The 27,376-nt window shown below is 40.1% G+C and overlaps 1 protein-coding gene across 2 annotated transcripts in view; it reads right to left on the bottom strand.

The window, feature by feature from the left end:
- Window positions 1-27,376, bottom strand: part of LOC149258983 (MMS19 nucleotide excision repair protein homolog) — a 419,217-nt gene that overhangs the window by 385,121 nt on the left and 6,720 nt on the right. Inside the window, exons 2-3 of one of the 2 annotated variants that reach the window (XM_089417142.1) lie at window positions 9,857-9,919; window positions 9,697-9,751 (exon numbers count right to left, since the gene is read on the bottom strand). In XM_089417142.1, coding sequence (XP_089273268.1) covers window positions 9,697-9,751; window positions 9,857-9,919 — 118 coding nt within the window. The remainder of the gene's footprint in view (window positions 1-9,696; window positions 9,752-9,856; window positions 9,920-27,376) is intronic. The other variant, XM_089417149.1, reaches the window with a different exon arrangement.

Here is a 27,376-nt window from a genome sequence, read left to right as displayed (position 1 = left end):
AAAAAGCCCCTGGGAAAGCATGTTGTCACTTCCACGAAACTCCCACCTTTGGACAAGGAAGGAGAATTGATCTCGATTCCAGAAGAGATCCTAGAAACAAGAGAGAGGAAGTTGTGAAATCGGACAGTGGAGTACCTGGTAAATGGAAGGATTTATTGGTGGAGGATGCCACCTGGGAAGGTGAGCAGGTGCTTAAATAACCTGAGTTAAAATTGTTTGAGGACAAGCAATCTTGGGCGGGGAGGACTGTAATGACCCCGACCACTTAAGAAGCATTTGACGAAGTCCACTAGCCTAACATGGTCCTCGTAGGCTGAGGTAGGGAAAATTTAATAAGCAAACACGATTCGCCTAGGAAAACATTATAGAAGTTCAAGGGGTGAAAAGGGGTGACACTTCCTAATCAAGTGAAAAGTCACTTTAATCTTATAAAGTGAAAAGATTATAAAGTGACTTTATAAAATATTAAAATGATAAAATGACAACAAAAGTGGCCACGGGTTTATAAAAGAGGAAAAGTGAGGAGACTCTCCTCATTCTTTGACTTGCATTTTAAGAAAATGAGCTCTTGGAGAATTTTGAAGAAGCTTAGGGTTTGAGAAACCCTAACCAGTATAGTTAGCTTCAGTGTTGAAACTAGACACCCTAGCTGGTTCAAGGAGTGAAATTACTCAAATTTCACCATGGGAATCCAATACAGAAAATGATTTGCAGAAGATACTAAAAAAAGGAAGTTTTAGCAGTTGATTTTACTTTCTCATATAGTGTTTTCTATCTCATTTTGATAGGTTGAAAAATACCCACAAAGGCATTAAACTTCCAAGCCACTTTGGGGTTGATTTGCTAGGTAAAAAGTACCAAGGAGGTTGGGCTATATTCCCAACTCCCGAGTCTCATGGGTCGAGTTTCCTAAAGGAGGAAGGACAAGTTTTAAAGTGTAAATAGAGCACGAGTTCTCTTTTTTAATTGTAGGATGAGTTTCCACAAGTTGGACGAGATCCCCTGAGGAAAAGGGGATCGAATCTCCTTATCTCTATTGTTGGTCAAGCCACCATATTTTTGGGTCGAATTTATGGTAAATAAGGATGAGCTTTACCTCTGTATTGGGGCCATAATAAGTCTTGTGCATCGTGGCTGAGTATACTCCTTAATGGGTCTGATTTTTGGAGTTTCTTGTTGGCAGTGTGGGACATGAACCATTGTTGGTGATTGCTATCAATTATGGGCATGTCGTGACCTTTATCTTGTTGGATGTGTTAGTTGTTACCTTCTGTCCCTGTACATGTAGAGTCCCAGAGAGTAGTCTTTAGAAAGGAACGAGTTGTTGATATAGTAACTTATGCAATGAGCCAAACTCTTGGGGAAAGTGTTAATGAAGTGAGAAGTTGATATATATATTCATGCATACAAATACTCTGTTCTGATGAACCCCGATATCCAAGCCTATCATCTGAAATAAAGTTCTAGGTACTCTTCATCTTGCATTCACTGTTTATATGTTGGCAAACTAATTTATAAGTCTATTCATTTTTAGATCTAATGTCATTGTCTTTATACTAGCATTGAATATACTTGTATGTACATTTCTGAGCATATAGTAAATCAGATGTGGCTGAGGAGAAGGGTTCTTTTAGTGTGGATTGTGTTAAAATTGGCAACTAGGGCCAAACTCCATGTGGGTCATCTTATTTAATGGCCGCTGATATTTTTCTTAGATCCCTCTCATCGAGAGGTGTAGGATTGATCTAAAGATCATCCGATTCTGATAAGTATTCATAGAGATATGAATTTATTTGTGTTATGGGACAATTCGTCAAGGTCGGCCAGCAACCAAACCACATGTGCTCAATGTTTTAGTATAAAAGGAGATGACTGGAGAGTCATTTCTAACACACACACTCTTGTGATCTCTCTTCATTCTATTTCGGGTTTGATGAAGAAGAGATCTAGAGGGAATGCCCTAGGATATACGCTAGCCTAATGATGCCCTAACGCTGCCATAAAGAGCCCTAGACATGGAGAAGAAAAAGGTCTTCTAGAAGAACCTACACTGCCCTATTACAGTCAATGAAGCCAACCTTATGGATGTTGTCCCAGAGGAGAATTATCTCATCGAAGAGAAGCACCTATGTTGCCCTAAAGGAGGCTCCGAGCCGCAGAGGAAGAATGGTTTTATTCACAGCTAGCCGCAGTCCTAAAGGGAGATCCTAGCCACAGTAAAGATGAGCCTTAGCCGCAAAGATCAGGCCGCTATCCTAGAGAAGAACCATTGCCCTAGATGTTGTCTATGAGAGCAACAACACACAGCCTAAAAGGGTGCCCTAATCTGCAGTCTATGGGACGCTTCATCTGCTGTCAAGTCAAGCTCTAAAGGAACCCTAACCGCAGGTCTGTAAATCCCCTTCTATCTGCGGTCAAGGAAGCCCTATCTGCAGACAAGAGGAGGTTTCCTAAAGTTGTATGTAGGAGGCTCTACTGAGACCTAGAAGGAAGCCCTAATCCGCATCTATTAATGATACTAATCTGTTGTTATATATGGTTCAGATGAAGCCCTAAAATGCTGTAAATGGAGGTCCTTATGTTCAGTTTGAAGTAGTCCTAAAGAAGCACTCATTAATAGATATGTTCACAGCAAAGGTGGTTGTAAGGAAACATCTTATCACAACATTAATACATGTTTGTTGTAGGTGACTATGGGATGAAGGGAGCTGGTATAATCATGTCCTAAGGACTGTTTGATGAACCATGGCTTTACTGTAAAGGAAAGGGTTGAAGTCTGCTCTGTGGAGTTGATGATTTTACATCAGAATTGCTATGTGCTAGGCCATAGGCCATAGCATCATAACAAGGGTTTATTAAGAACTGATCCATTGAGATTAGTGCCCTCATCAGATCATCTTCATAGTGATAATGAAGTGCGCCATGAATGGTGTAGTATAGTGATAGCATGACTGTAAAGGACAGCAGTATGGTACTTGGTGCAGCAAGTACACAAAGCAGCGATCATACAACAAGCACATGGGTGACAGCATGGTGCAGCAATGGCACAAGGTACAGTTGTGCTAAACACTGGGACAGCAGTGCAGCATAAGGTGCAGCAGTATGATGTGTACAACATGGTCATGAGGTCCAGCATTGTGATGATGGGTGCAGCATGGTGAGGTGCAGCATGATGATGAAATGCAGCACAATGATACGTGAAGGAGTCACCTTGGAGAATCAGTTGAAGCAACATGTCTTCAACTAATCTCATGTGTCATCTTCTTAAAGATGATCTACGCTCTTATCTAGATAAGTCAAAGTGTTGACTTCTGTTGTAAATATACTATCTCTCTCTCTCTGTTGAACTATTGAAGAACATATAAGAAGAATTAATCAAGGGTTTCCCCACATTGGGGTTTGTCCTTGGCTAGCGCCACATCTTGTGTCCTCTTGTCTTGGCTTGTCTTCTGCGATTTATGTTTATGTTCTATCTGCAATTTACTTTAATGCTGATGTGATTGCTAATCTGGAAAAGATATTGAGCTAGTAATGAAAATTGAAATAAATTTCTCTAAGCATAGAACATACCTAAGCTTAACACGGTATCAAAGTTGAGGTGAAGACAAAGCCCAAGCAAGAGTGAAAGTGCAATCACCAAAGACAGTTGGTTAAGGACAAAAGGATCAATGGATTCCTCATCCCTCTTCAAATTCGCCAAGGGTGAAGTCAAAGCAGAGAACATTATCATAATAGCGCAGCGGAAGCTTCTGATGGCCTACCTAAAGATCACTTCAATGGGAAGTCCAGATCTAAGGGTGGAAGGAAAGACAGATGCCTTGTTTGCAATCAGTTCAGCCATTATGCGAAGAATGTCTGAATGACAGGAACACATCACTTGATGATGATAACAATCATTCCAGGGACATCTTCAATGATCGAAGGAATGACAAGGAATGCAGGTCATCAAGGAAACGATCGACTCTTCAAGAAAGCAAGGAACCCCAGGTATGAAGAATCAAATGTTGTTTCTAATAAGATAAAGAAGTGTTATCTTGTATTGGCCCTCTCCTTTAGATTCTTTGGGAAATATGGCTTATTGATTGTAGTGCTTCAAAGCACTTGAACAGATAGAAGGGTGCTCTCTTTAATTTGGAAGAGATGGAAACAACCGTGGAATTATACTTGGAGCCAATGCCACCTATCCCGAAAAGGGTGTAGGGAATATTACCCCTCAATTGAATGAGGGTAACTCGATTCATTTACAGAATCTCTTTTATGTACCTGATGACAAGAAGAACCTAGTTTCCATTTCGGCAATGGAAGTCAAAGGCTTCAGGATGGCATTCATCGATGGAAAGGTGCGTGTTTGGAAATAGAATTTTCTATGATGCTTTTACTCATGGGTTCAGGATTGGAAATTTCTATCAAGTTGCAGGATGGTCCATTGGGGACCATGTCAGTTGACACATCTCATCCATAGCACCGAAGGTCTACCTTATGGGGCCTTACCCGATGTAAGTCAAATGATGATGAGGATGCCTGAATTCAAAAGTAGCATGAAGGTACATGTCTGAGATGTACCGAAGGAAAATCTTACAAGGGGACCATTCCCCTCATGTAGCAGGTCCACAGGTTTGAAACAACCTGAGGGGTTTGAGATTCATGATCGGGGATCTCATGTGTGCTGGTGGAAGAAAGCCCTCTATGGCTTGAAGCAATACACCCCAGGTTTGATATGAGAGGATTGATAGTTGTCTGATGAAGCTGAGATTCACTAGGAGTGAAACCGATCCAAACCATTGTTTGAAGGTTGTGGAGGATAGACAACTATCAACTAGCCCCTCTATGGACAACCTCTTTCTGACAGGTGCAAACCCTCTCATTTTCAAAAGTAAGAGGGAGTTGGATTCTGGATTTGAAATGATGAACTGCAAGCCCATGATTACCTCGATGGATCTTAATTTTCAAAAGTTATGTAGTAAGGATGCTGGACCTGATTTGGGAAATGCCTCTGAGTTTCATAAACTCATTCTAGCACTGAGGTTCTTGGTGAACTTCTGTCCAGATATATGATTTTGCAGTTAGCATGGTAAGCTCATATATGGTTAAGCCTCACTAGATTGGTGCCAAGGATCTTCTAAGATATCTTCGGGGCACAATCTCTCATAGATTGAGATATACTGCCGAAAATATGAAGCTACATGATTATTCGAATACTGACTGGGCAGACAGTATGGAGGATCGCAAGAGCACTTCCGAGTGTTGGTTCTCTTTGAGTTCTATTTGATATCCTGGATGAGCAGGAAGCAGAAGACGGTTGCTTTGAGCACCGCTGAGACTGAGTACATATCTACGAGTATGACCTCGTGTGAAGCTGCCTAGTTGCGGAAGCTCTTCAGTGAGTTGTTTGTACACATGATGGATACCACCGTGATCTTTTGTGTCAACCAAAGGGGAATTCGATTATTGAGGAATCTCATATTCTATAATTGCTCCAACATATAGACATCAGATACTACCTTATCTGGGATATGGTACGTCGATGAGCGAGGAGGCTCCATCGCATTGAGACTGATGTACAAGTCGCAAACCTTATGTCTAAGCCCTAGGGAAAGGCCAAATTTGTGACTTTCCCGAACGACTTGGAGTCGTTTAGAGACCTTCTTATGAGGGCCCTGCATGTTGCATGCATTGATCTCTGGGAGCTCCGAGGGGCTTGGGGTACTTACTAGAGCAACACACAACCATAAGGCGACTCACCCTCCCCTAATGGTGCGTTGTGTATAGGGTGAATGGCTCAACATTCCCCTGTGATACCCCGAGGCGACTTAGGGACAGTATGAATGGTTCTCCTGTCGAGGCATCCTACCCATGCAGTCTGGGACTCATGGGAAGTACCTCTCATCTGGCCAATGAGCAGGGAAATGGGGTTAGGGACCATAGTAGTACTATCGATGGACGCATCATTGTATCTACCATACTCCCTATGCTAGGATGACCTCCATTGATCTAGGATCAATGAAACTGATTTGGGATTAGTATGAGTGGTTTGAGACACTCTCTTGTGAAATTGATCTGGGATCAATAAAACTGACTTCAGGTCAATAGAGAATGGTATGAAACATTTTCGATCAATTCTTCTTCTTCATGATTCAGTAGAGCAGAGCAGTGCAAGGCACTGATGGCAGAGAAAGTATAGTCGGACATGTGGATCAGCGGATGGAGTTCTCCCTAGTTGAGAGGGAGTGTTAAAATTGGCAACTAGGGCCAAACTACATGTGGGTCATCTTATTTATGGCAGCTGATATTTTTATTAGATCCCTCTCATCGAGAGGTGTAGAATTGATCTAACGATCATCTAATTCCGATAAGTATTCATAGAGATATGAATTTATTTGTGTTATAGGACAATTCGTCAAGGTCGGCCAGCAACCAAATCAACCTCACATGTGCTTAACGTTTTAGTATAAAAAAAGATGACTTGAAAGTCATTTCTAACACACACACTGTTGTGATCTCTCTTCATTCTGTTTTCGGTTTGATGAAGAAGAGATCTAGAGGGAGTGCCCTAGGATATACGTTGGCCTAATGATGCCCTAACGCTGCCATAAAGAGCCCTAGACGTGGAGAAGAAAAAGGTCTTCTAGAAGCACCTACACTGCCCTATTACAGTCAATGAAGCCAGCCCTATGGACGTTGTCCCACAGGAGAATTATCTCATCGAAGAGAAGCACCTACGCTGCCCTAAAGGAGGCTCCAAGCCGCAGAGGAAGAAGAGTTTTATTCACAGCTAGCTGCAGTCCTAAAGGGATATCCTAGCTGCAGTAAGGATGAGCCTTAACCGCAGAGATCAGGCCGCTATCCTAGAGATGAACCCTTGCCCTAAACGCTGTCTAAGGGAGCTACAATGCACAGCCTAAAAGGGTCCCCTAATCCGCAATCTATGGGACACTTCATCCACTGTCAAGTCAAGCTCTAAAGGAGCCCTAAACGCAGGTCTGTAAATCACCTTCTATCCGCTGTCAAGGAAGCCCTATCCGCAGACAAGAGGAGGTTTCCTAAAGCTGTATGTAGGAGGCTCTACTGAGACCTAGAAGGAAGCCCTAATCCGCATCTATTAATGATACTAATCTGCTATTATATGTGGTTCAGATGAAGCCCTAAAATGCTGTAAATGGAGGTCCTTATGCTCAACCTGAAGTAGTCCTAAAGAAGCACTCATTAATAGATATGTTCACAGCAAAGGTGGTTGTAAGGAAACATCTTATCACAGCATTAATACATGTTTGTTGTAGGTGACTATGGGATGAAGGGAGCTGGTATAATCATGTCCTAAGGACTGTTTGATAAACCACAGCTTTACTGTAAAGGAAAGGGTTGAAGTCTGCTCCTTGGAGTTGATGATTTTACTTCAGAATTGCTATGTGCTAGGCCATAGGCCATAGCATCATAGCAAGGGTTTATTAAGAACTGATCCATTGAGATTAGTGCCCTCATCAGATCAGCTTCATAGTGATAATGAAGTGCAGCATGAATGGTGCAGCATAGTGATAGCATGACTGTAAGGGACAGCAGTATGGTACTTGGTGCAGCAAGTACACAAAGCAGCAATCGTACAACAAGCACATGGGTGACAGCATGGTGCAGCAGTGGCACAAGGTACAGCTGTGCTAAACACTGGGACAGCAGTGCAGCATAAGGTGCAGCAGTACGATGTGTACAGCATGGTCATGAGGTCCAGCATTGTGATGATGGGTGCAGCATGGTGAGGTGCAGCATGATGACGAGATGCAGCACAATTATAGGTGAAGGAGCCACCTTGCAGAATCAGTTGAAGCAGCATGTCTTCAACTGATCTCATGTGTCATCTTCTTAAAAATGATCTATGCTCTTATCTAGATAAGTCAAAGTGTTGACTTCTGTTGTAAATGTACTATCTCTCTCCCTCTGCTGAACTATTGAAGAACATATAAAAAGAATTGATCAAGGGTTTCCCCACAATGGGGTTTGTCTCTGGCTAGCGCCACATCTTGTGTCCTTGTCTTAGCTTGTCTTCTGCAATTTATGTTTATGTTCTATCTGCAGTTTACTTTAATGCTAATGTGATTGCTAATCTGGAAAAGATATTGAGCTAACTATGAAAATTGAAATAAATCTCTAAGCATAGAACATACCTAAACTTAACAGACTGTCTATCATATACATCATTGAGTTAAACAAACCAAATTTACACTTACAGCAGTGAGAAAACAAACTGTTTGACGAAAATTGTCACTGAAATAACTATCAAACATAGTTGTCTTTTTGATCATTCCTAAGAGGGGATCTTACATATGCATTGTACCTTCTGCTACCACCTGTCAGCCTATATTTTCTAACTCTCCAACTCTCTTCTCCTAAATTGACCACATGATGACCTTGTCAGTCTACCCCCATAGTGTCCACTGTCAACCCCAACCTCTTACTAAGGTTTCACAATGTGATTACATCTATGTTCCATCCATACCACGTGAATCAGTATAGGCACAACAATAAAGAAAGTATCATGCATGGTAGTAGAAAACTGTCATTCTAATTTATTCTTTTAATGCATAGTTCCAAATAAAGTTCATCCAACAAATTGTAAATCCCCTAACTTGAGTTTGTGTTGCCCACATTTGAACTTACTATGTCATTTGGCAAGTTTGAACTAATATTTAGAAATTCATTGCAGTATTAATCATTCTCTGAAAACTAACATGACCTTTATGGTTTCCACTTTGTTAGATCTCATTAATTAGTCTCTAGAAATCATGAACTTCTTTAGACTCTAGACAATCTTACCTTCACCTATTGTAGCAACATCCTATTTCTTCTAGCTTAGTTCTTCCAATAGTAGTCTACCTTATGCTCCCACTTTTCTTTCTTTGACATTTAAAAACTGATTTGTTAGTCACTTTTGATCTTTTGACATCCTCTGAAAGTTGTGTCAACAATTGGACGATATTGGCCATGTTAATCCATTTATAAAAAGGGACCCAAACACCAGTTAACCAGTGAATTAACATAGGAAATCATTTGTAGATCACATTGGCTGCTTGCAGGGCTGGTGAATTTGATTAGTTGCAATCGTGAGTCATGGGAAGTTGCTTGGTACTACAAGCATAAAAAGCTTTGTTTAAGGCAGCTGTGCGATAAATTAAGAACAGAAAACTACTTTCATCAACAATTACACAAAAAAACAACAAAACAAATTGCAAACAGGATGTATGGGATAATAATTATCACGTAGTCCACCTTCCACAATGCAATTTGTCCACATTCTTTGGGAGAATTTAGTTTTTGAGGAATAATATAGTGTGTAATCAAACACACTGTGCAGTGCACTTTAACTACATAAATTTCAAAAATCTATACAAGAGCATCTATTTGAACATTTCAGAGACTTGGTTAGTTTGTGGGCAGTTCCAGGCTGTTTTTAGCAGACTTTCAACAATGCATTCCAGGCCATTTTAGGCTATGGTATTCTAGTCTTTCAAAATTCCTATTGATTAATTCATTTCACATTCCCTTGCATAAAAAATTTAAAGGCGATATTTAGCCAAGAAAAACTGGCTTAATGGATGCAAGAATGCCATTCATATGGATTCTGGAAACAAGAAGCAATGAAATAAATAGATGATTTCCTTTCCACCAGCATACACATCCCATACAGACAGGCATGGAGGAAGCTACCTCTGGCCCTAACTGCATTATCTGTTGTTGTCAAGTATATTTCCATGTCTGAAACCTATAGCCACAAAAAAATTACCACAACATTTTCTCCCAGTTGGCTGCTTAAACATTAAAAATGAATGACACTGCTTCAAGAATATGCCAAAAAGCAAAGACTCACCACTGCTTGTATGGTCAACTGGCCTCCATGTAAAAGAGGAGGAATGGCATCAAGACTTGCAGCCTGTCATAAAAATAATATTGGATTCCAGCATTCAAAGACATGTGACCAGAACATTTTGAGAATTTGAAAATGCTGAAGTAAATAAGAACCAGCCAGACAAAAGCATTCTGACACTCAAACAGAGACCCTTTTTACTCTAATCCAAAATCACTGTATGCTGTTATCCCCTTTATTCAGATCATGGTACCAGAGTTCATTGTTGCAGGTGTGAGTAGAGGGATGCCAGTGTTAAAAACAACGTGCATGGGAATGTGGGGTGAAGGGTGCATTCCATATATGTGTATTTAAAAAAAATTAAAAACAAAACAAAGATAATGCATAACTGTAAAACATAGAATGTAAATTAATGTAATTATCGATAAGACCCACTTCAAGCGAAAAGCTTTATTCAAAAAGAATCATAATTTCTTGACAATTTTACATTCATATTTCAATACTATAAATCATGTAATATAAAAACTCACTAATCAAATCCTTATATTAGATTCATATTTCAAAATCAAAATGTTCAAGTATTGTACATACAAAGCATGTACAACAGGATTTGTTAATAAATCAGTAATGCCAATTAGTCTATCATTGTTACATGATCTGTGTTGTCGCCCAAATTGTACAAGTGATTGCGACAACGACTCAAAGTGGGGGCTGTCACTCTGATCCCCACTCTCTCCATTCTAGTTGTCTCCCTACAGCAGGTTATGGGTGGTAGTCCCTATGAAATGTGAGGATAAAAGACCTATCAGCAACCAACAAGTCAAGGAGAGACAACTGAATGGCCTAGCAACTTGGTTAATTATGATTAGCAGGTTCAGTTATTAGCACGATTAGATTAAATTATTTGAGAGACCAATGCCTTAATGGAGTCAAATTACTTGCTTAATGTAAATTATTTACCAAGTCACCGGATGAACAGTTGTTGCTTAGGATGTTCACTATCCTATATGAAATGTGACACATAAAACTAAGTGAAATGCAAGATCTTGATAAAGTTTAAGTTAGATGCCTATTTAAATGAATCCTTCCTCTCCGTTGTTTTGAAACTAGTCTCTAGTGTAAGTTGTGGAGAGAAACCCGAGGACAGGTTATGGGTGGTAGTCCCTATGAAATGTGAGGATAAAAGACCTACCAGCAACCAACAAGTCAAGGAGAGACAACTGAATGGCCTAGCAACTTGGTTAATTATGATTAGCAGGTTCAGTTATTAGCACAATTAGATTAAATTATTTGAGAGACCAGTGCCTTAATGGAGTCAAATTACTTGCTTAATGTAAATTATTTACCAAGTCACCAGATGAACAGTTGTTGCCTAGGATGTTCACTATCCTATATAAAATGTGACACATAAAACTAAGTGAAATGCAAGATCTTGATAAATTTTAAGTTAGATGCCTATTTAAATGAATCCTTCCTCTCAATTGTTTTGAAACTAGTTTCTAGTGTAAGTTGTGGAGAGAAACCCAGGGAAAGACAGCAAAGACTATATTAACTATAACCCTCCCTGGAGTTCTCACCATCCGATGCCTCCGGCGCTGCAGAGACTATGACTCTGATGACTGCAAGGTCATCGTGTTAACCACAAGAGAGTTTATAGACTTCGCAAGCTGGGTGAGAAAGGTGGTCCTCAAGTCTTTCAACCAAGCTTATGCTTGAAGGTAAATTAATTAATGCAAGGCTAATCCTAGAATGTGGATGCAAAATATGAGTGATTATCCTTAAGGTGAAGTTGTTAAATGTTTTAAGTAAATTCAAATTAGAGCAATGAAGAGAAATACTTAACAATTTATAATGACAATCTTCACCAAAAGAAAGTGTTCAACAAACCAAATAGATGGCACCAAAAAATGTTAACAGGATGACAAATATCACAATAGACAAGTGCTCATGAAATAACAATAGATATGCAAGTCCAATGTTTAACGATGATATTAGACAATGATAATCTTTCAACACAATTAGCAACTTGTTGAGATTACTTAGATTATCCAAGATTACAATGGTGATTAATTTCTCATGAAATGACAATGCCAATGTGCTAATTAGAGACAAAAGAGGAAACTTCAATTCTTTATGAACACAATTAGCAATTCTTTAGATAATCTCAAGATTACTCTTATCACAACTATGATGATCAATTAAGTGCTTTAAGAGTGACTTGATTAGCAAGATTATAAACTTAGATGTGAAGCATCACTTGCAAGAAACAAGAAGTTAGTACACCAAAGTAAATAGCAATATGATAGCAATGACAAGTGAGAATTTTCTTCAAAGACAAATGTCACAATAATGCTAGCTATCAATGAGAGAAAGAGAGCATATTCACCAAACTCACAATTAGAACTACTCAACAATGATACTCTTTAGCTTATGATACTTTGAGAGAACAAGAGCAGCAAAATTATCTTAGCCAATTATCCTTAGAGTACTTATGTTCTTATCTTAAGAGAAATTGCTAACAGTGAATGCTTGAGTGCAAGAATGCAAATGCATGCAAGAGAAGAACTAGAGAGGAAGCTCAATCAAACTACTTTGCCAACAACAAGATCATAAACAAATATGCCCAATGGAGTTAAATGATTGTCTACTACTTTTCACGACACTGTCACACTTATGATCAGACCTTATGATGCATATATTAGACCCTAAATTAATATGGCAGTCCCCCAAAAATGACAAAATATGCCAAGCAAATGCAAGCCCAACCAATGTCAATGATTTATCAATGATGAATCATGAAATGTGATTGCAAGTTAACTGTCATGTAATTTTGTCATTGTTGTAGGTGACTTTTGGTGGCTGTAGGTGATTATATCAGACCTCATTTTTTAATCAGTCTTCCAAAATTTCACTTATGTGCAACCAATGAACTACAAAACCAATGTTTATAGCCTTAAGTGAAAGATTAATGAATTTGGTACTATTTTAGATGTGTTTAGGCCTTGAAGATACCACTTTCAATAATATGCTTCAGAATTGTAGATACAATAGTGATGAGAAAGGATGGGTTAGAGGGCAAACCACTAGGCCAAATGGCCTTGTAGATGAATGACTAGGCTTCGAACGAAAGTGTCTTCCTGCAAACACAAAGTTAGCTCCCCAAAAAACACTTGAAATGCCTGCAAAACAAGTGTTAGAGGCAACAAACCAATATAGACTCAATCAATGACTGAATGAGGGCTAGAGGAGGGCTAAAGAGGCCAACGATGAGGCTAGAAGGCAAACAATGGAGGGAGAGGGGCCAAGGAAGGGCAACGATGGAAGGAGAGAGGCCTTGTAGGCCTGCGTTGCGAGGAGGAAGGCCCTAAACAGGCTGTCGTCAAGGGAAAGGAGGCCTAATGGCCTACGGCAGGGGTAAAGGGAGGCCAACAAGGGCAGCCGAGCCTCGAGGTGGATAGGAGGCCTATTAAGGCCACAGCAAGGGGAGATATACCTGCAGCAAGGGATCAAGGCCCTAAAAAGGGTTGTGGCTCAAGAAAGGGGGCCTCTAGGGCTCACAGCAAGCCTAAAGAAGGTTTGCGGCTCACTGGGTAAAGCAAAGGAGGTTGCGGCAGGGGCTAGAAAGGCCACGGCTAGGCCTAGGAGGCCTAAACAAAAATTGAAACCCCTGCAAAGACAACAAAAATTAGTGAAAACTCAAAAAAATTGCCCAAAAATGCCAAAATTTCACATTATAGGGCCAGCGTCTTCCTTTCTTAGCTGAACATTGAGCTTGGAGGAGGTCTAGGGGGTAGATCTTGTCTTCCTAGGCCTAAATGTGACTCAAAACCCCAATGAATTTGCTCAAGAAGGCTAGGCATCACACTTGAATGAGAGAGATCCATCAAACCCTAGCCTTAGGGCTATTTTCTTCAGAACAAATCGGTTTCTCTTGGTGGCTTGAGAATTCACCTGCAAAATGAATACAAAGAATTCCAAAACCCCAAATATATAAAAAAATAAAAAATTCCCAAAACCCCAGGTGCTACAAAATTCAAACAAGGGTTAGATTAATTTACAAATATCTACAATATTTACAAAATAAAATTCGTAGCTCTCATTAGCAAATTAAATCTTTGTAGCCCAACATCAAAATATAATTTTTGAGGATTTTTTTTAAATAAATTTCATGGATGAATAATTTCGAAAAATATAACCGGCCAAAACCCTCCTGCTAAATAATTCGTCACAATGAAAACTTAGAGCCCAAACAAAATCGGTCTTTCCCCACAGTCTATGAACTTGGAGCCCAAGGGCTAGCATACCTATAAATCTCTATTCAATCTTAAAATAAACTGTTAGATCATATAGTGAATCAAATCACCTAAGATAACTCGTACCAATAGAATGTTCTTATCACCGACAAATGAAATAACAGTTGTAATATTCAACACAATATAGAGTATAAACACATAAACTAGCACATACCACAGATCAACGGATAGAAGAACACCATGAACTGAAACCCCAAAGTCTTTCTATTATGAGAAAAATAATTCCAGTAGAGTAAAAACTCAGTACATCAATAGAAAATTACTTCACCCAAAGATGGGAAATAGAAGCTAATAGCTTCTTTATATAGAGAAAAACCCTCCAAGTGGAAAATAATGGCTAGTTGGCTTGATCCTTGTCAAAATAATCTCGACCATCGAAAATAACTTGATCTTCTTTTAATCTCCACTGTCAAATTTTTATTTTTGAGGAAAAATTCGAATTTCTCTTAAAAACCATTTTTTATTAATCCAAAAATTAATATTTTGGATTAATTTTCTCAAAAAAATGACTTTGACTTAACCACCAAGGTCCAAGGGCTCAAATTTTCTTAAAATATCCATTTTTCCCTTGGTGGAGGACCTCCAAACCTTGACTTCCTTTTGACCCGCGAAATTTTTGCTTATTTTCCACTTGAAGAGAAATCAATTTCTCTATAATTAATTTTTGATTCAAAATTAATTAATTTTCTAGCTTAGGATTTTATTTAATTTTGCCAGAAAAATTAATTAATTGACTCTAGAGGGGATTTAATTATTTTCCACCATCAAATATTTTAGCCATGGTGTCTGATTGTGAGGGACAATGCATTAAAATATTTTTACATCAAAATATTAAAATTAATTTAGCCCTTAGAAAGGGAAATACACATTTAGACCAAACCCTCAAGGCATTACCTAATTTTGCAACACAATATGATCTAGTATGAAACCAAATGTGCTTATAATAAAATAATTTAAATATTTTTACATCAAAATATTACAATTGATTTAGCCCTTAGAAAGGGAAATACATATTTAGACCAAACCCTCAAGACATTACCTAATTTTGTGACACAATATGAGCTAGTATGAAACCAAATGTGCTTATAATAAAATAATTTAGCCATGGTGTTCTGATTACGAGGGACCATACACAAAAATTATTCCTAAACACACTTTTACAATAGACTCGATAAATGCTAGCTAAGACCTTGTCAACGAATTCCATCCTAGCTTTGGGGTTATAGCTAGAAGAAAAACTATGTCGATTATGCGTGTTTACAAACACACATAATTCAAGGAAGTTAAAAAACTTCCTAGGATGAAATCCTTTGCCAAAATCAAGGGCTTACCTAGGTGTTGTTACATAATTAAATGGTCATATTAACATCATTTATAATAGACCTTGCAGAAATTGGGTTTACAATGATGAGTTAGTGCTGACTAATGACTTTAATCTTTGAAAAAAATTCTCCACTTCCTTGTACATTGCTCTCGCGGACTACTGACGAAGTATGGTCAACAATCTGCATCCTTTGAATATGAAACCTTTAGATCCTAGTTTGTTTTCCTTCACTAAATGAATAAAATCATAAGTACTTCAATTCCTCTCACAAGAAGAGAAACCAGCTCATTGAAAAAGTAACAAAATGCCTATGATATCCCCTGGTTAATATTTCTCTCTTGTAAATAATTGTAATGACTTTAAAAGGCTGAGAGAGGGACACATATTCCATTGCTTGAGGCAGGAGATTACTTGAGGGAATTGTTGTTTTAAATATCAGTCCTAGTTGTTTGAGTGGGTTGATGGTGCCATAAATTAACTAAAAGAAAAAGGGATAGGGACAAGTGTCCTTTGACTCCCTTAGCAAGCAAAAAAGAAGCATGGGTTGTGTTTTCCACGGGGGGGCCTGTTGCGAAATCATTGAGAAGGGGGCAATTAGTCGTGGATGGAAAAGGGAAAGGACCCAGAAATTATTAAAAGGGGAGATCTATGCGTACTCTAGAGCGATGGGGAAAACAAAGAGACACACGTAAAATACACAGAGGGAGAGAAAACCTCGTGGCACGCGGAAGCTATGGGTGTTGAGAAATCTAGGGCAATGATATTAGGTGATTTCTCTTCTATTAGTAACTGCTTGTGAGTGCTTTTACTTCTTTAGATTAGGATCTTCTTTTACTTAGGTTATTAGTGTTCTGCTTCATCAAACAACTACCAATGCATAAACCATAAAGAGACAAGAGACACAAAATATAGGTTGTCAGCCAGGGCTAAAACCTCTCACTCTTTGAGAGGAAAACCCGCACAAATTCTTCTTATAGAGATTCCAACTGACGAATACCAAGACCAAGACCCTTGACCTATTTTCCCTTCCAAGACCAAGACACAAAACCTCCTTGATAAGATTCTTCTTGCTTTTCTTCCTCTTTCTTGGCTACCCTTTAGAATTCAGTTTCCTCTTCACTGCTTCAGAACTGTTCCTTACTTCAGCTTCCTTGAGGACCTTAGAGGACTGTACTGTTGCCCTTACCTTCTTACCTTTGCACTGCTCTGCTACCCCTGCACTACTTACTGTACTGCTACCTTACCTCGCACTATACTGTTGCTTCACCTCGCACTACATTGTTGCCTTATCTTGCACTGTATTGCTGCCTTATGCTTCAGATTGCACACTTTCTTGGCTACCCTTTCTCGGCTCTTTCTCCTGCCGTACCTCGCACTTCTACTTCAGCACTTACCTTGCGCTGCACCCTACTGCAGTCTTATCTTCGCACTGTAATCTTGTCCGAATTGCAGACCCCTTAAACTCTTGTCCAAAAATCTGTATCTAACTGAAATTCAAATGACTCTATTTATAGTGTTTTGCCACTTAAATAAGTTGATCTGAAGAAGGTAAGCTGGCATGATTGTTAGGAGACAATTAATTACATTTGAAGCCGACTTGAAGAGGGATGCCTCGTGCTTGTCTTGGAGGGCTTGACATTTCTATTGACTCTTACATAAGTGTAATATGCCCAAGAAGGGTCCTTCATACATGACATAGACTCAATTTGACTTTTATGACTAGATGACTTAATCCTAAAGGCTCACAATGGGAGCCATTACTAAAATAAAATTCCTTGCTCATGAAACCCATGAGACAAGCATAATAATAACTTTATTTTTCTTTCTTTTCATCAATTACATAAAATCACAATGACACATGTCATTATGAAGACCGAACCTAGTTACTTTTCAACAACACGAGGGGTAGAGATAGTGGTCTTTTAGAACTGTTGTAGAAGAGGCAGAAAAGGTAGTATCTCGAGCAGCACTATTGGGCATTGAAGAGAGCTATAAAGCAGTTGAAGAATCCTATTCAAAACTTTCTAGGCATAAGCACCACAAAGAGAGCAGTTGCCTGCCCTTGGGAATGAAGGCAAGGTGGCTTGGTGGTATTTTGGTTCAACTACGCATTTGTTGAAGCCTTCCCTCTGAAAATACTCCACCTCAAGCTTTGGAATCTGGCTCAAGAGTGACAGCTACAAGTAATAGTGGTTGTAGCTTGTCTACGGTTGGGTGGAGGGTTGAAGTCTCAATCTCAGTTGTTGAGCACATTTTAATAAGATAAGTATATTCAAGCTTTTATGCATTGATTGTTATGCCTATGATTAATGCGTTGAGTTTAATGCTTGTGATGGTATTGGTTCACTGTTGGTTTGATGCATTGATATGTTGAGCAAAAGAGTTCATGTGTAATGATGGAACAGAGGCAGCTGGATGCAAAAATTGGGCAGAACATTGTGCAAAAGTACATTGCTGGAGGCGCTACGAAATAATCTCATAGCGCGCTGCAAAATATTTTCGTAGCGCCCATGAAACCTCTGTTTTCATTTTTGGGAAGGCAAAACACCCCGCACTCTCTACAGACTAGACTCTCCACCTCTGAAAACACCCTCAACGCTCAAGAATGGACTCCCTCAACGTCTTTACCAATGGCTACGCTCAGCTTCCAACAGAACCGTGACAGCATCCATAACAAAGGCTCTCTATCCTGCAGTCGAGTTACTGAGGTTTTCTTTTTTTGTTCTTATTTCACGTTGTCTTCTATAGAAAATGATCTCCTCCTGCTCTGTCTGCACCCAACATCCACTCATCAAATTATTGAGCACACTCAATTAGCATAACCGTGTCATTGTCTACAAAACAAAGAGTCTACAAACTAATGATTTGGGTAACAATAACAAGTGCGCATAACGACCGCAGCTCAGAAATCGAAGGTCCACCAGCACATAATGCTACAGGCCTAGGGTCACATTGATTCTAGGCCGAAATCAAATGTATATACAACTTAAACACAGAGATAACCACACACAGAAATAACACAGATCTATGGAAAGATATGCTACACATTTCTTTTATTTACTTCACGGGTACAGGTTCGACGCTGGAGAAGAAGCTCCCCTCCTCTCAATCGAAGCTTTTTTTATGCACATCCTTGGCAATTGTTACACTTCCTCTTTTCTCTAATTGAGGGAAGTCAAAAAGACACAAACAAAATGACTCTTCATTTCCTAAACTCTACAACTTATTCAAAGTTTGTATTTACATTATTTAAAATCTCACTAAAGGAGACAAAATTGACTTTTCCAACCCAACATGTGGCGAATCCACCACATTGTCAAGCCCCCTTCATTTTCCACCACAAGCTTGGTCTAACGCTCCTGCATCATACTCCCCAGGAAAGGAAAAAGATCATGAACTCCTGCTCATAAGGTCCTCAATAGAAAAACCTGTCTTTTGTAGCGTTGCAGCACTCATCCATGTAGAATCCTCAATTGGACGGTCTTTCCACTTCACTAAAAACTCCAGATACTCCTTTCCCCTAGTGTGCTTTGCAACCCTCGTGTCCAGACTCTCTCAACCTTTGGATCCTCTGCCATAGGCATCTGCTTTATCCAATGTTGTTCATTGACCTCCCTATTACTCCCACTTGCTGTAGTGGCACCTTCATCATCAGCTTGATAGGGATACAAATCAGCCACATTGAAGATAGGTGAAATACCTAGGCCCATAGGTAGCTCTAGTTCATAGGCATTTGCATAAAACTTTCTGAGTATTCAGCAAGGTCCTATTTTCTTCATTTTGAGCTTGTTATACTCCCCTCTTGGGAACCTCTCTTTTCTCAAATGTGCTAAGACCATGTCCCCTACTTCAAAATTTACCTCTCTCCTTCTTGAATCTGCTCTCTATTTGTATTTGTGGTTGTTGTCCTGTAACTTTTGTTTTATTTCCTCATGTAATTCACTCATCACTGCTGCAAAATCCTCCCCATCAACACTCCTCTGCTCAAGTTTGCCCAAATCTCTCAGCTCACAAACTCCTCTAGGGTGCATTCCATACAATATCTTAAACGAACTCTTCCTGGTGCTCCTATTTGGTGAATCATTGTATGCAAACTTAGCTTGAGCTAATACACGATCCCACTGCTTGGGATGCTCCCCCACGAGACTCCTCAATAGGTTTCCAAGAATCCTATTCACAACTTCAGTTTTCCTATCAAATTGTGGGTGATAGTTTAAGCTGAAGTTCAATTTCGTTCCAAGCTTCTTCCACAAAGTCCTCCAAAATGTCTTGTGAACCTGGTGTCCATGTCGGAGATTATACTCTTTGGCAGACCATATAATCGAACAATCTCATTGAAAAACAAATGAGCCACATGTGTAGCATCATTAGTCTTGCAACATGGGATAAAGTGAGCCATCTTCGTAAATTTGTCCACAACTACAAGTATAGAATCCTTACCTTGTTGCATCCTCGGCAAACCCAAAACAAAATCCATACTCATCAAGTCCCATGGTCTACTTGGGATGGGTAGAGGAGTATACAACCCAGCATTTTGACTCCTCCCTTTCACATGCTGACATACTCTGCATTTGCCCACATATTTTTGCACATCAATTCTCATCTTCGGCCAGAAGTAGAAGTGTTCTAGCTGCCCAAGTGTCTTGTCCACACCAAAATGCCCTGCCAATCCTCCATTGTGCTTTTCCTGCATCAAATTCTCTCTCATTGAACAACGGGGAATACATAACTAACTGTTTTTGAACAACAAATCATCCTACAACATAAACTCCCTCCAGGGGTTGGTATCTCTGCTCACGGGGTTCTTGCATGCTTCAAAGGCCTCTCTGAAGTCAACATCATTCTTGTACAAGTCCTTCAGATAGTCAAAGCCCAAAATCTGCACATGGCACTCCTGCATGATCAAGCTCCTCCTACTCAAAGCATCAGCTACCTTGTTCTCTTGTCCACTCACATGTTTCAAAACAAAGGTGAAACTTTGTAGGAATTCCACCCACTTGGCATGTTTATGGTTCAACTTATGTTACTGCATTATATACTATAATGCAGAATTGTCAGAGAACAAAACAAACTCCCTGGGCATCAAATAGTGCCTCCAATGCTTCAATGCTTGAACCACCGCATAAAATTCCTTGTCATAAGAGGAGTATTTCTGCTTTGAGTCACTCAACTTCTCGTTGAAATAAGCAACAAGTCTGCCTTCTTGACTCAATACTGCTCCAATGGTTGTACCACTAGCATCACATCTGACCTGGAAAAGCTTATTGAAGTCAGGTAGCTTCAACATCGACTTCTCAGTGATCTTTTTCTTCAAGAGCTGGAAACTTTTCTCTGTTGTTGTTGTCCAACAAAATGGTTGTCTATCCTTCTTGATTGTCTCAACGATAGGTGCACAAATACCACTAAAATTCTTGATGAACTTCTAATAGAAGCTAGCTAAACCATGAAAACTCCTAACCTCAAAAATGTTCTTGGGTGAAGCCCAACTCACAATCGCCTCTATTTTCTCTGGATCCATCTTCAGCCCATCCTTTGAAATGACAAAGCCTAAGTATACCAACTCAAACTTCATGAAAGTACACTTCTTCAGGTTAATCAACAGTTTCTCTTGTTGCAACCTTTCTAGAACATGCCTAAGGTGCTCTTCCTTTGTTCAGCTAAAATCAAAATATCATCTAAATAAACAATAACAAACTTACCAACAAACTCCTTCAAGACCTCGTTCATCAACCGCATGAAGGTGCTCGGTGCATTTGTCAGTCCAAATGGCATGACCAGCCATTCATATAGTCCACTATTGGTCTTGAAAGTTGTCTTCCACTCATCTCCTTCTCTGATCCGGATCTGATGGTAACCACTCTTCAAATCAACCTTTGAAAAGTAGGTTGCCCCACTCAAACAGTCCATCATGTCATCCATCTGTGGCAATGGGAATCTGTACCTGACTGTAATCTTGTTAATTGCTCTGGAATCTATACACATTCTTCATTCTCCGACTTTCTTTGGGCTAAGTATCACAGGGACAGCACATGGACTCAAGCTCTCCCTTATCAATCCTTTGTCCAGCATTCCTTGAACATGCTTCCTTATCTCTTCATTCTCCTTGGGTGTCATTTGGTAAGCAACTTTATTCGAAAGGCTTGCTCCTGGTATCAAGTCTATGTGGTGGTTGATACTTCTCTTGGGTGGCAGCTCACTTGCAAGTCATCTACCACGATATCACTAAACTCATGCAACATCTCTTGAATCTCAACAAGTAAATCTATAATTTCAATGTGCGGAAGTATTCCTTTGGCTTTAAAACGACCGCATAGTTGACCTCGTCTTCCTCCATTTGTTGCAGAAATTTCTTTCCTCCCAACAACAATGATTTTGAGCTACTTGTCCCAATTGTACTTTCTTCCTTTAATGGTACAAGGGTGTGCTTGATGCCATCCTTTTCAAACTTATAGGTATTTCTCTCTCCATCGTGCACTACTCTTCTATCAAACTGCCAAGGCCGCTCCAAAAGAAGGTGGCAAACATCCATTGGCATGATGTCACAAACTATCTTATCCTTATATCAGTCGATCTGGAACTCCACTTCACTCTGTTCACTTACCAACAATTGGTGACCTTTTTGTAGCCATGACACTTTATATGGTGTTGGATGCTTCAGCCTTTTCAATCCAAGTTTTTCCACCATTTCTGTGGAAACTAGATTGTTAGTGCTCCCACTGTCAATCACCACTTTGCAGCATTTTCCTCTGGCCTTATAAACAGTCCTAAACAAGGCTTTCCTCTATGCTGGTTCAGCAATCTCCTTGGTTGGTTTCAACAAGACCTTATTCATCATTAAAGCTTCTCCCATTTCTGGTGCATTTTCCGCCACAGGTTCCTGCGCTTCTGCTACTTTCGCTTAGTTACATATGCATCTCTTTGTCCTCCTTTCTCATTCTCAGGACACTCAAAAGATTTGTGACCTAGATGCCCACATTTATAGCACTGATAGACAGTCTCTCTGCCTCTTCCTCTACCTCTACCCCTCCTGTAAGGTCTTCCTCCTCTAGTGTCACCTTCTTTCTCTTACTATCCTTGCTACCCTGGGTTACCTACCTCATTCTTTTGGACTTGAGCCTTCCCTCTTCCAGTTATCTATCTATTTCCCCTAAAACCACGTCCTCGGCTTGAATTCTGCTTCCTTGTTATCTTCTCTTCCACCTTTAAGACAAACTGGTATGCTTCTTCCATCATTCGGCGTGAAAGCCTGTTGATTTCATCTTGAATCTCCATCTTCAAGTCATTGATATACCTTGTTGTCTTCTCTGGGGTGTCTTCTACATAACCTACCCTCAAATTCACCTTGTAAAACTCCTCAGTATATTCTCTAATTTTTAGCAGCCTTTGCTTGAGGTTATGCACCTATCTGTAGAGGGATAGCTAATAGTCTTTTGGTAGAAACTTCCCCTTCATCTTGGCTATCATCCTGTCCAAAATTTTAATCAATGGTTTCCCCTTTTTCCTTCTTTCAACCTGCACATTGTCCCACCACAATGCAGCATGGCCTTTCAACCTAGTTACAACAAATTTCACCCGCTTATCTTCTTCAATCTCTTCGTATTCAAAATACTTTTCTAGTTCACTAATCCAATCCATCAAATTCTTAGCTACCAGACTGCCATCATAGGTGGACAACTCAGAGAGCTTAAGCTTAGCACCAACCTCAACAATTTAACTTCTGGAGCCTCATCCACAGGTGTTGCTCTTTCCGTTGTAGCTTCTTCCTCCGATCCACTGTCATCTCCAGCCTCAAGGTCTCGTTGCCTACTGGTCTCCATGGCCTCTAAACGAGCTTGCAGCATTTGTATCTCTTCTCGGAGTTCTGCATTAGCTACAGGTCTCCCTCCACGACCTTTTTCTCTTCTTGCTCGCATTGAATTCTCTCTTTTCAGTAGACAACACCACCAACACCAAATGTAACTCTGTCACAGGCGTAGCTCTGTCACAAACCCACTCTCCTACCAAAATTAATGGAACAGAGGTAGCTGAATGCAAAAAAATTGGGCAAAACATTGTGCAGAAATACACTGTTGGAGGAGCGCAATGCGAAATATTTTCGTAGCGCCCCTGAAACCTCTGTTTTCATCTCTGGGAAGGCAGAATGCCCTGCGCTCCCTACAGACTAGACTCTCCACCTCTGAACATGCCCTCCATGCTTAGGAATGGGCTCCCTCATCGTCTTTACCAATGGCTACGCTCAGCTTCCAACAAAACCATGACAACATCCATAACGAAGGCTCTTTGTCCAGTGCTTGAGTTATTGAGGTTTTCTTTTTTTGTTTTTATTTCACGTTGTCTTCTATAGAAAATGATCTCCTCCTGCTCTATCTGCACCCAGCATCCACTCATCGAATTATTGAGCACGCTCAGTCAGCATAACTGTGTCATTGCCTGCAAAACAAAGACTCTACAAACTAATGATTTGGGTCACAATAACAAGTGCGCATAATGACTGCAACTCAAAAGTCAAAGGTCCACCAGCACATAATGCTATAGCCCTGGGTTCACACTGATTCTAGACTGAAATCAAATGTATATACAACTTAAACACAGAGAAATAACACAGAGCTATGGAAAGAATATGCTACACATTTCTTTTATTTACTTCACAAGTACAAGTTCGAGGCAGGAGAAGAAGCTCTCCTCCTCTCAATCGAAGCTCTTTTTATGCACATCCTTGACAATTGTTTCGCTTCCTCTTTTATCTAATTGATGGAAGTTGAAAAGACACAAGGAAAATGACTCTTCATTTCCTAAACTCTACAGCTTATTCAAAGTTTGTATTTACATTATTTAAAATCTCACTAAAGGAGACAAAATCGACTTTTCCAGCCCAACATGTGGCCAATCCACCACATTGTCAAGCCCCCTTCATTTTCCACCACGAACTTGGTCTAATGCTCCTGCATCATGTAATGTTAAGCTTTGTGCCATGGATAAGAAATGATACATCCCTGGAGGATAGATATAGTTATGATTGCTTATGTTACCATGCATTTATTCTTATACATTGGCACCAAGTTGATAATCTACTCAATTTAATGACTAGGGAGGTCAATCTAACATGGAAATGTATTGCAGATGCCTAGAATATAATCTTAGGCATGGTTTATCCCTATGTGTGTGATATTGTACTAATACTTTCTACACTAAAAACACTCATATATAATCATTTGTGCTATTGTTATATGCACTGAGTAATGCCATCATATGTGGAATGGCCATTGGATGTTCAATTGTGTCGGCTTCGCTCTATGGCAATGTTTATGCGATGACCAGTTGTGTGGATATGCCTGAAAATTGAATCTGCCTGAATGTAATGACTGTAGGCCTATAATATTGTTAATCTTGGGCCAAACAAATGGTTTATGCTCATAAATCGAACTAGGAAGGATATTTCTTGTTTATTGATGGGATGATGATCCCCTTGTAACCTTATTGGCCATTGTATGCTCTCTGGTTGCCTTTATAAGTTTTATTATGCATATTTGTTCCTTAAAAGAAAACTGCAAATCTCTGGAACGATATTGACCTGCTTCCCGCAAATCATTGAGATTCAGAGGGACCACAGACCTCTGAGAGGCTAAATGGGCAAGTCCCTGGACTACGTTATGCATTTCAATCAACAAGAACCCAGGAAGAGCAATTTTGTTGTAAGCTCAGGAGGGATAGCACCAGCATGTGCTTCATAAAACTTTGATGGTCGTGACTAGGTTCTGGCGCAAGTCCAACCGCTTGCAAAACCACTATAGTTGAGCCATGGTCGAGTCCCTCTCAAAAGGCTCATAAGCAATGCGAGCGAAAAGATCTTGTCTCTTACCTTAGCCTCATAACCTTATCCCTTGATCATAGCGAGATTTATTGGGCCGCTTGCAAATTAGTTGATGGCTAGGTTGTTAACCCAAACAACTGCAACACATAACCACAAGCAAGGCTAGGATCTCAAACAACTGAGATTGATCGGGAGAAATCGACACCTCTGAAGGAGCCCAAGGTGACGTGTCCCGAAGGTCACGACCTCGAGATTTCATAACGAAATGCAAAAAGGGAAGCCCGAGATGATCAAGACCGGGATGACCTGGTGGAGTCATCTATGTGGAAGCAGTCGATGTGAGTTGGATCCCTCGCATCCGTCAACAGGAAGGAAAATCACTGCACCGAAGGAGTATCGCGTCATCGAAAGGTTGGCGTTGGGGCTCGCATTTACGAAAATTGGTTGCAGCAGATGATAGGAAAGTTCCCATCCATGAGTTTGTTTCCTAGATGGTAGCCATGTGCAGCGCTTAAGTAAGGACCGAGATGACTCAGCGTCGAGATGGTGCGGTAGGAGTGGACCCCAGGTGTGCTGCTGTCGCTGCATGTTATAAGTTAACACGTGGCGTGAAGATGCCAGAGCTATTCCACAAGAGGGGGAGCCGTGGGCCAATCAAGAGTGTTAGTCGTGCAAAGGAGTGGCCCACTGAGACACATATTCCCATAGTTTAAAGGCAAGGCACCTCTCAGAAGGGTGTGGGGTGACATAACGTCCAGACATGGTGATGTACACATGATCCCAGTTATGCTTTTATTGGCGCGATGCGCACCCACCATCCAAGTCAACCCGAAAGGCCAACCCCAAAGTGTTTGTGAATGCGTAAAGTGGAAAGGGTTAGGTAACAGAACTCAGGGAACAAGGAAATTGTCGTTAATAGACAGCCCTTCAAATAATCGCATAAAAACATATATTAATATGGTCAGTACAAATGGGTAGACTGATATATATATATATATATATATATATATATATATATATATATATATATATATATATATATATATATGTTAAAATTGGCAACTAGGGCCAAACCCCATGTGGATCATCTTATTTATGGCAGCTAATATTTTTTTTGGATCCCTCTCATCGAGAGGTGTAGGATTGATCTAAAGATCATCCAATTCCGATAAGTATTTATGGAGTTATGAATTTATTTGTGTTATAAGACAATTCGTCAAGGTCGGCCAACAACTAAATAACACCCACATGTGCTCAACGTTTTAGTATAAAAAGAGGGGGGTTGCTAGTCATTTGTACACACTCTTCTTGTGATCTCTTCCTCTCCACTTGTCTTTGGGTTTTGGTGGGAGGATAGATCCTAAGAGATATGCTGCCTTAAGAAGAGTTGCCCTAGATGCTCCCATGGGGAAGAAGGATCTACACAGCTCCTAGAAGATGATGCCCTAGCTCTATGTGCCCTAGATCTAGGACGTTGTCATGGTGAAGCTGCCTAAGACAAAGTCATGTTGAAGCTGCCCAAGTGACAAGCAGATTTGGAGGGCTGTTTGAGGACTATTGAGAGGAGATTAGGGCTGCCCAAGTGCCCTAACTAGAACAGTTAGGAACAACAAAGTGACAAGCATTTTTGGAGGGCTGTTCGAGGATTGTTCAGAGGAGTTTAGGGTTGCCCAAGCGCCCTAACCAGAACAGTTAGGAATAGGAACAGCAAGGTGACAAGCAGATTTGGAGGGTTGTTCGAGGACTGTTGAGAGGAGTTTAGGGTTGCCCAAGTGCCCTAACCAAAATAGTTAGGAACAGCAAAGTGACAAGCAGATCACCTTAGAGAATCAGTTGAAGCAACATGTCTTCAATTGATCCCACGTATCATCTTCCTAGAGATAATCTATGCTCTTATCTAGATAAGTCAAAGTGTTGACTTCTGTTGTAAATGTACTCTCTCTCTCTCTCTCTCTCTCTCTCTCTCTCTGTGTGCTGAACTATTGAAGAACATATAAGAAGAATTGATCAAGGATTTCCCCACATTGGGGTTTGTCCCTGGCTAGCGCCACATATCTTGTGTCCTCTTGTCTTGG

Source organism: Pinus tabuliformis, chromosome 6 (assembly GCF_031772625.1).
Source record: "Pinus tabuliformis cultivar Carrire ecotype Pingquan chromosome 6, CPIR1, whole genome shotgun sequence".
In the NCBI taxonomy this organism is placed as follows: Eukaryota; Viridiplantae; Streptophyta; class Pinopsida; order Pinales; family Pinaceae; genus Pinus; species Pinus tabuliformis.
The sequence above is the reverse complement of the archived record's forward strand: the minus strand, read 5'-3'. Positions and strand labels throughout refer to the sequence as shown.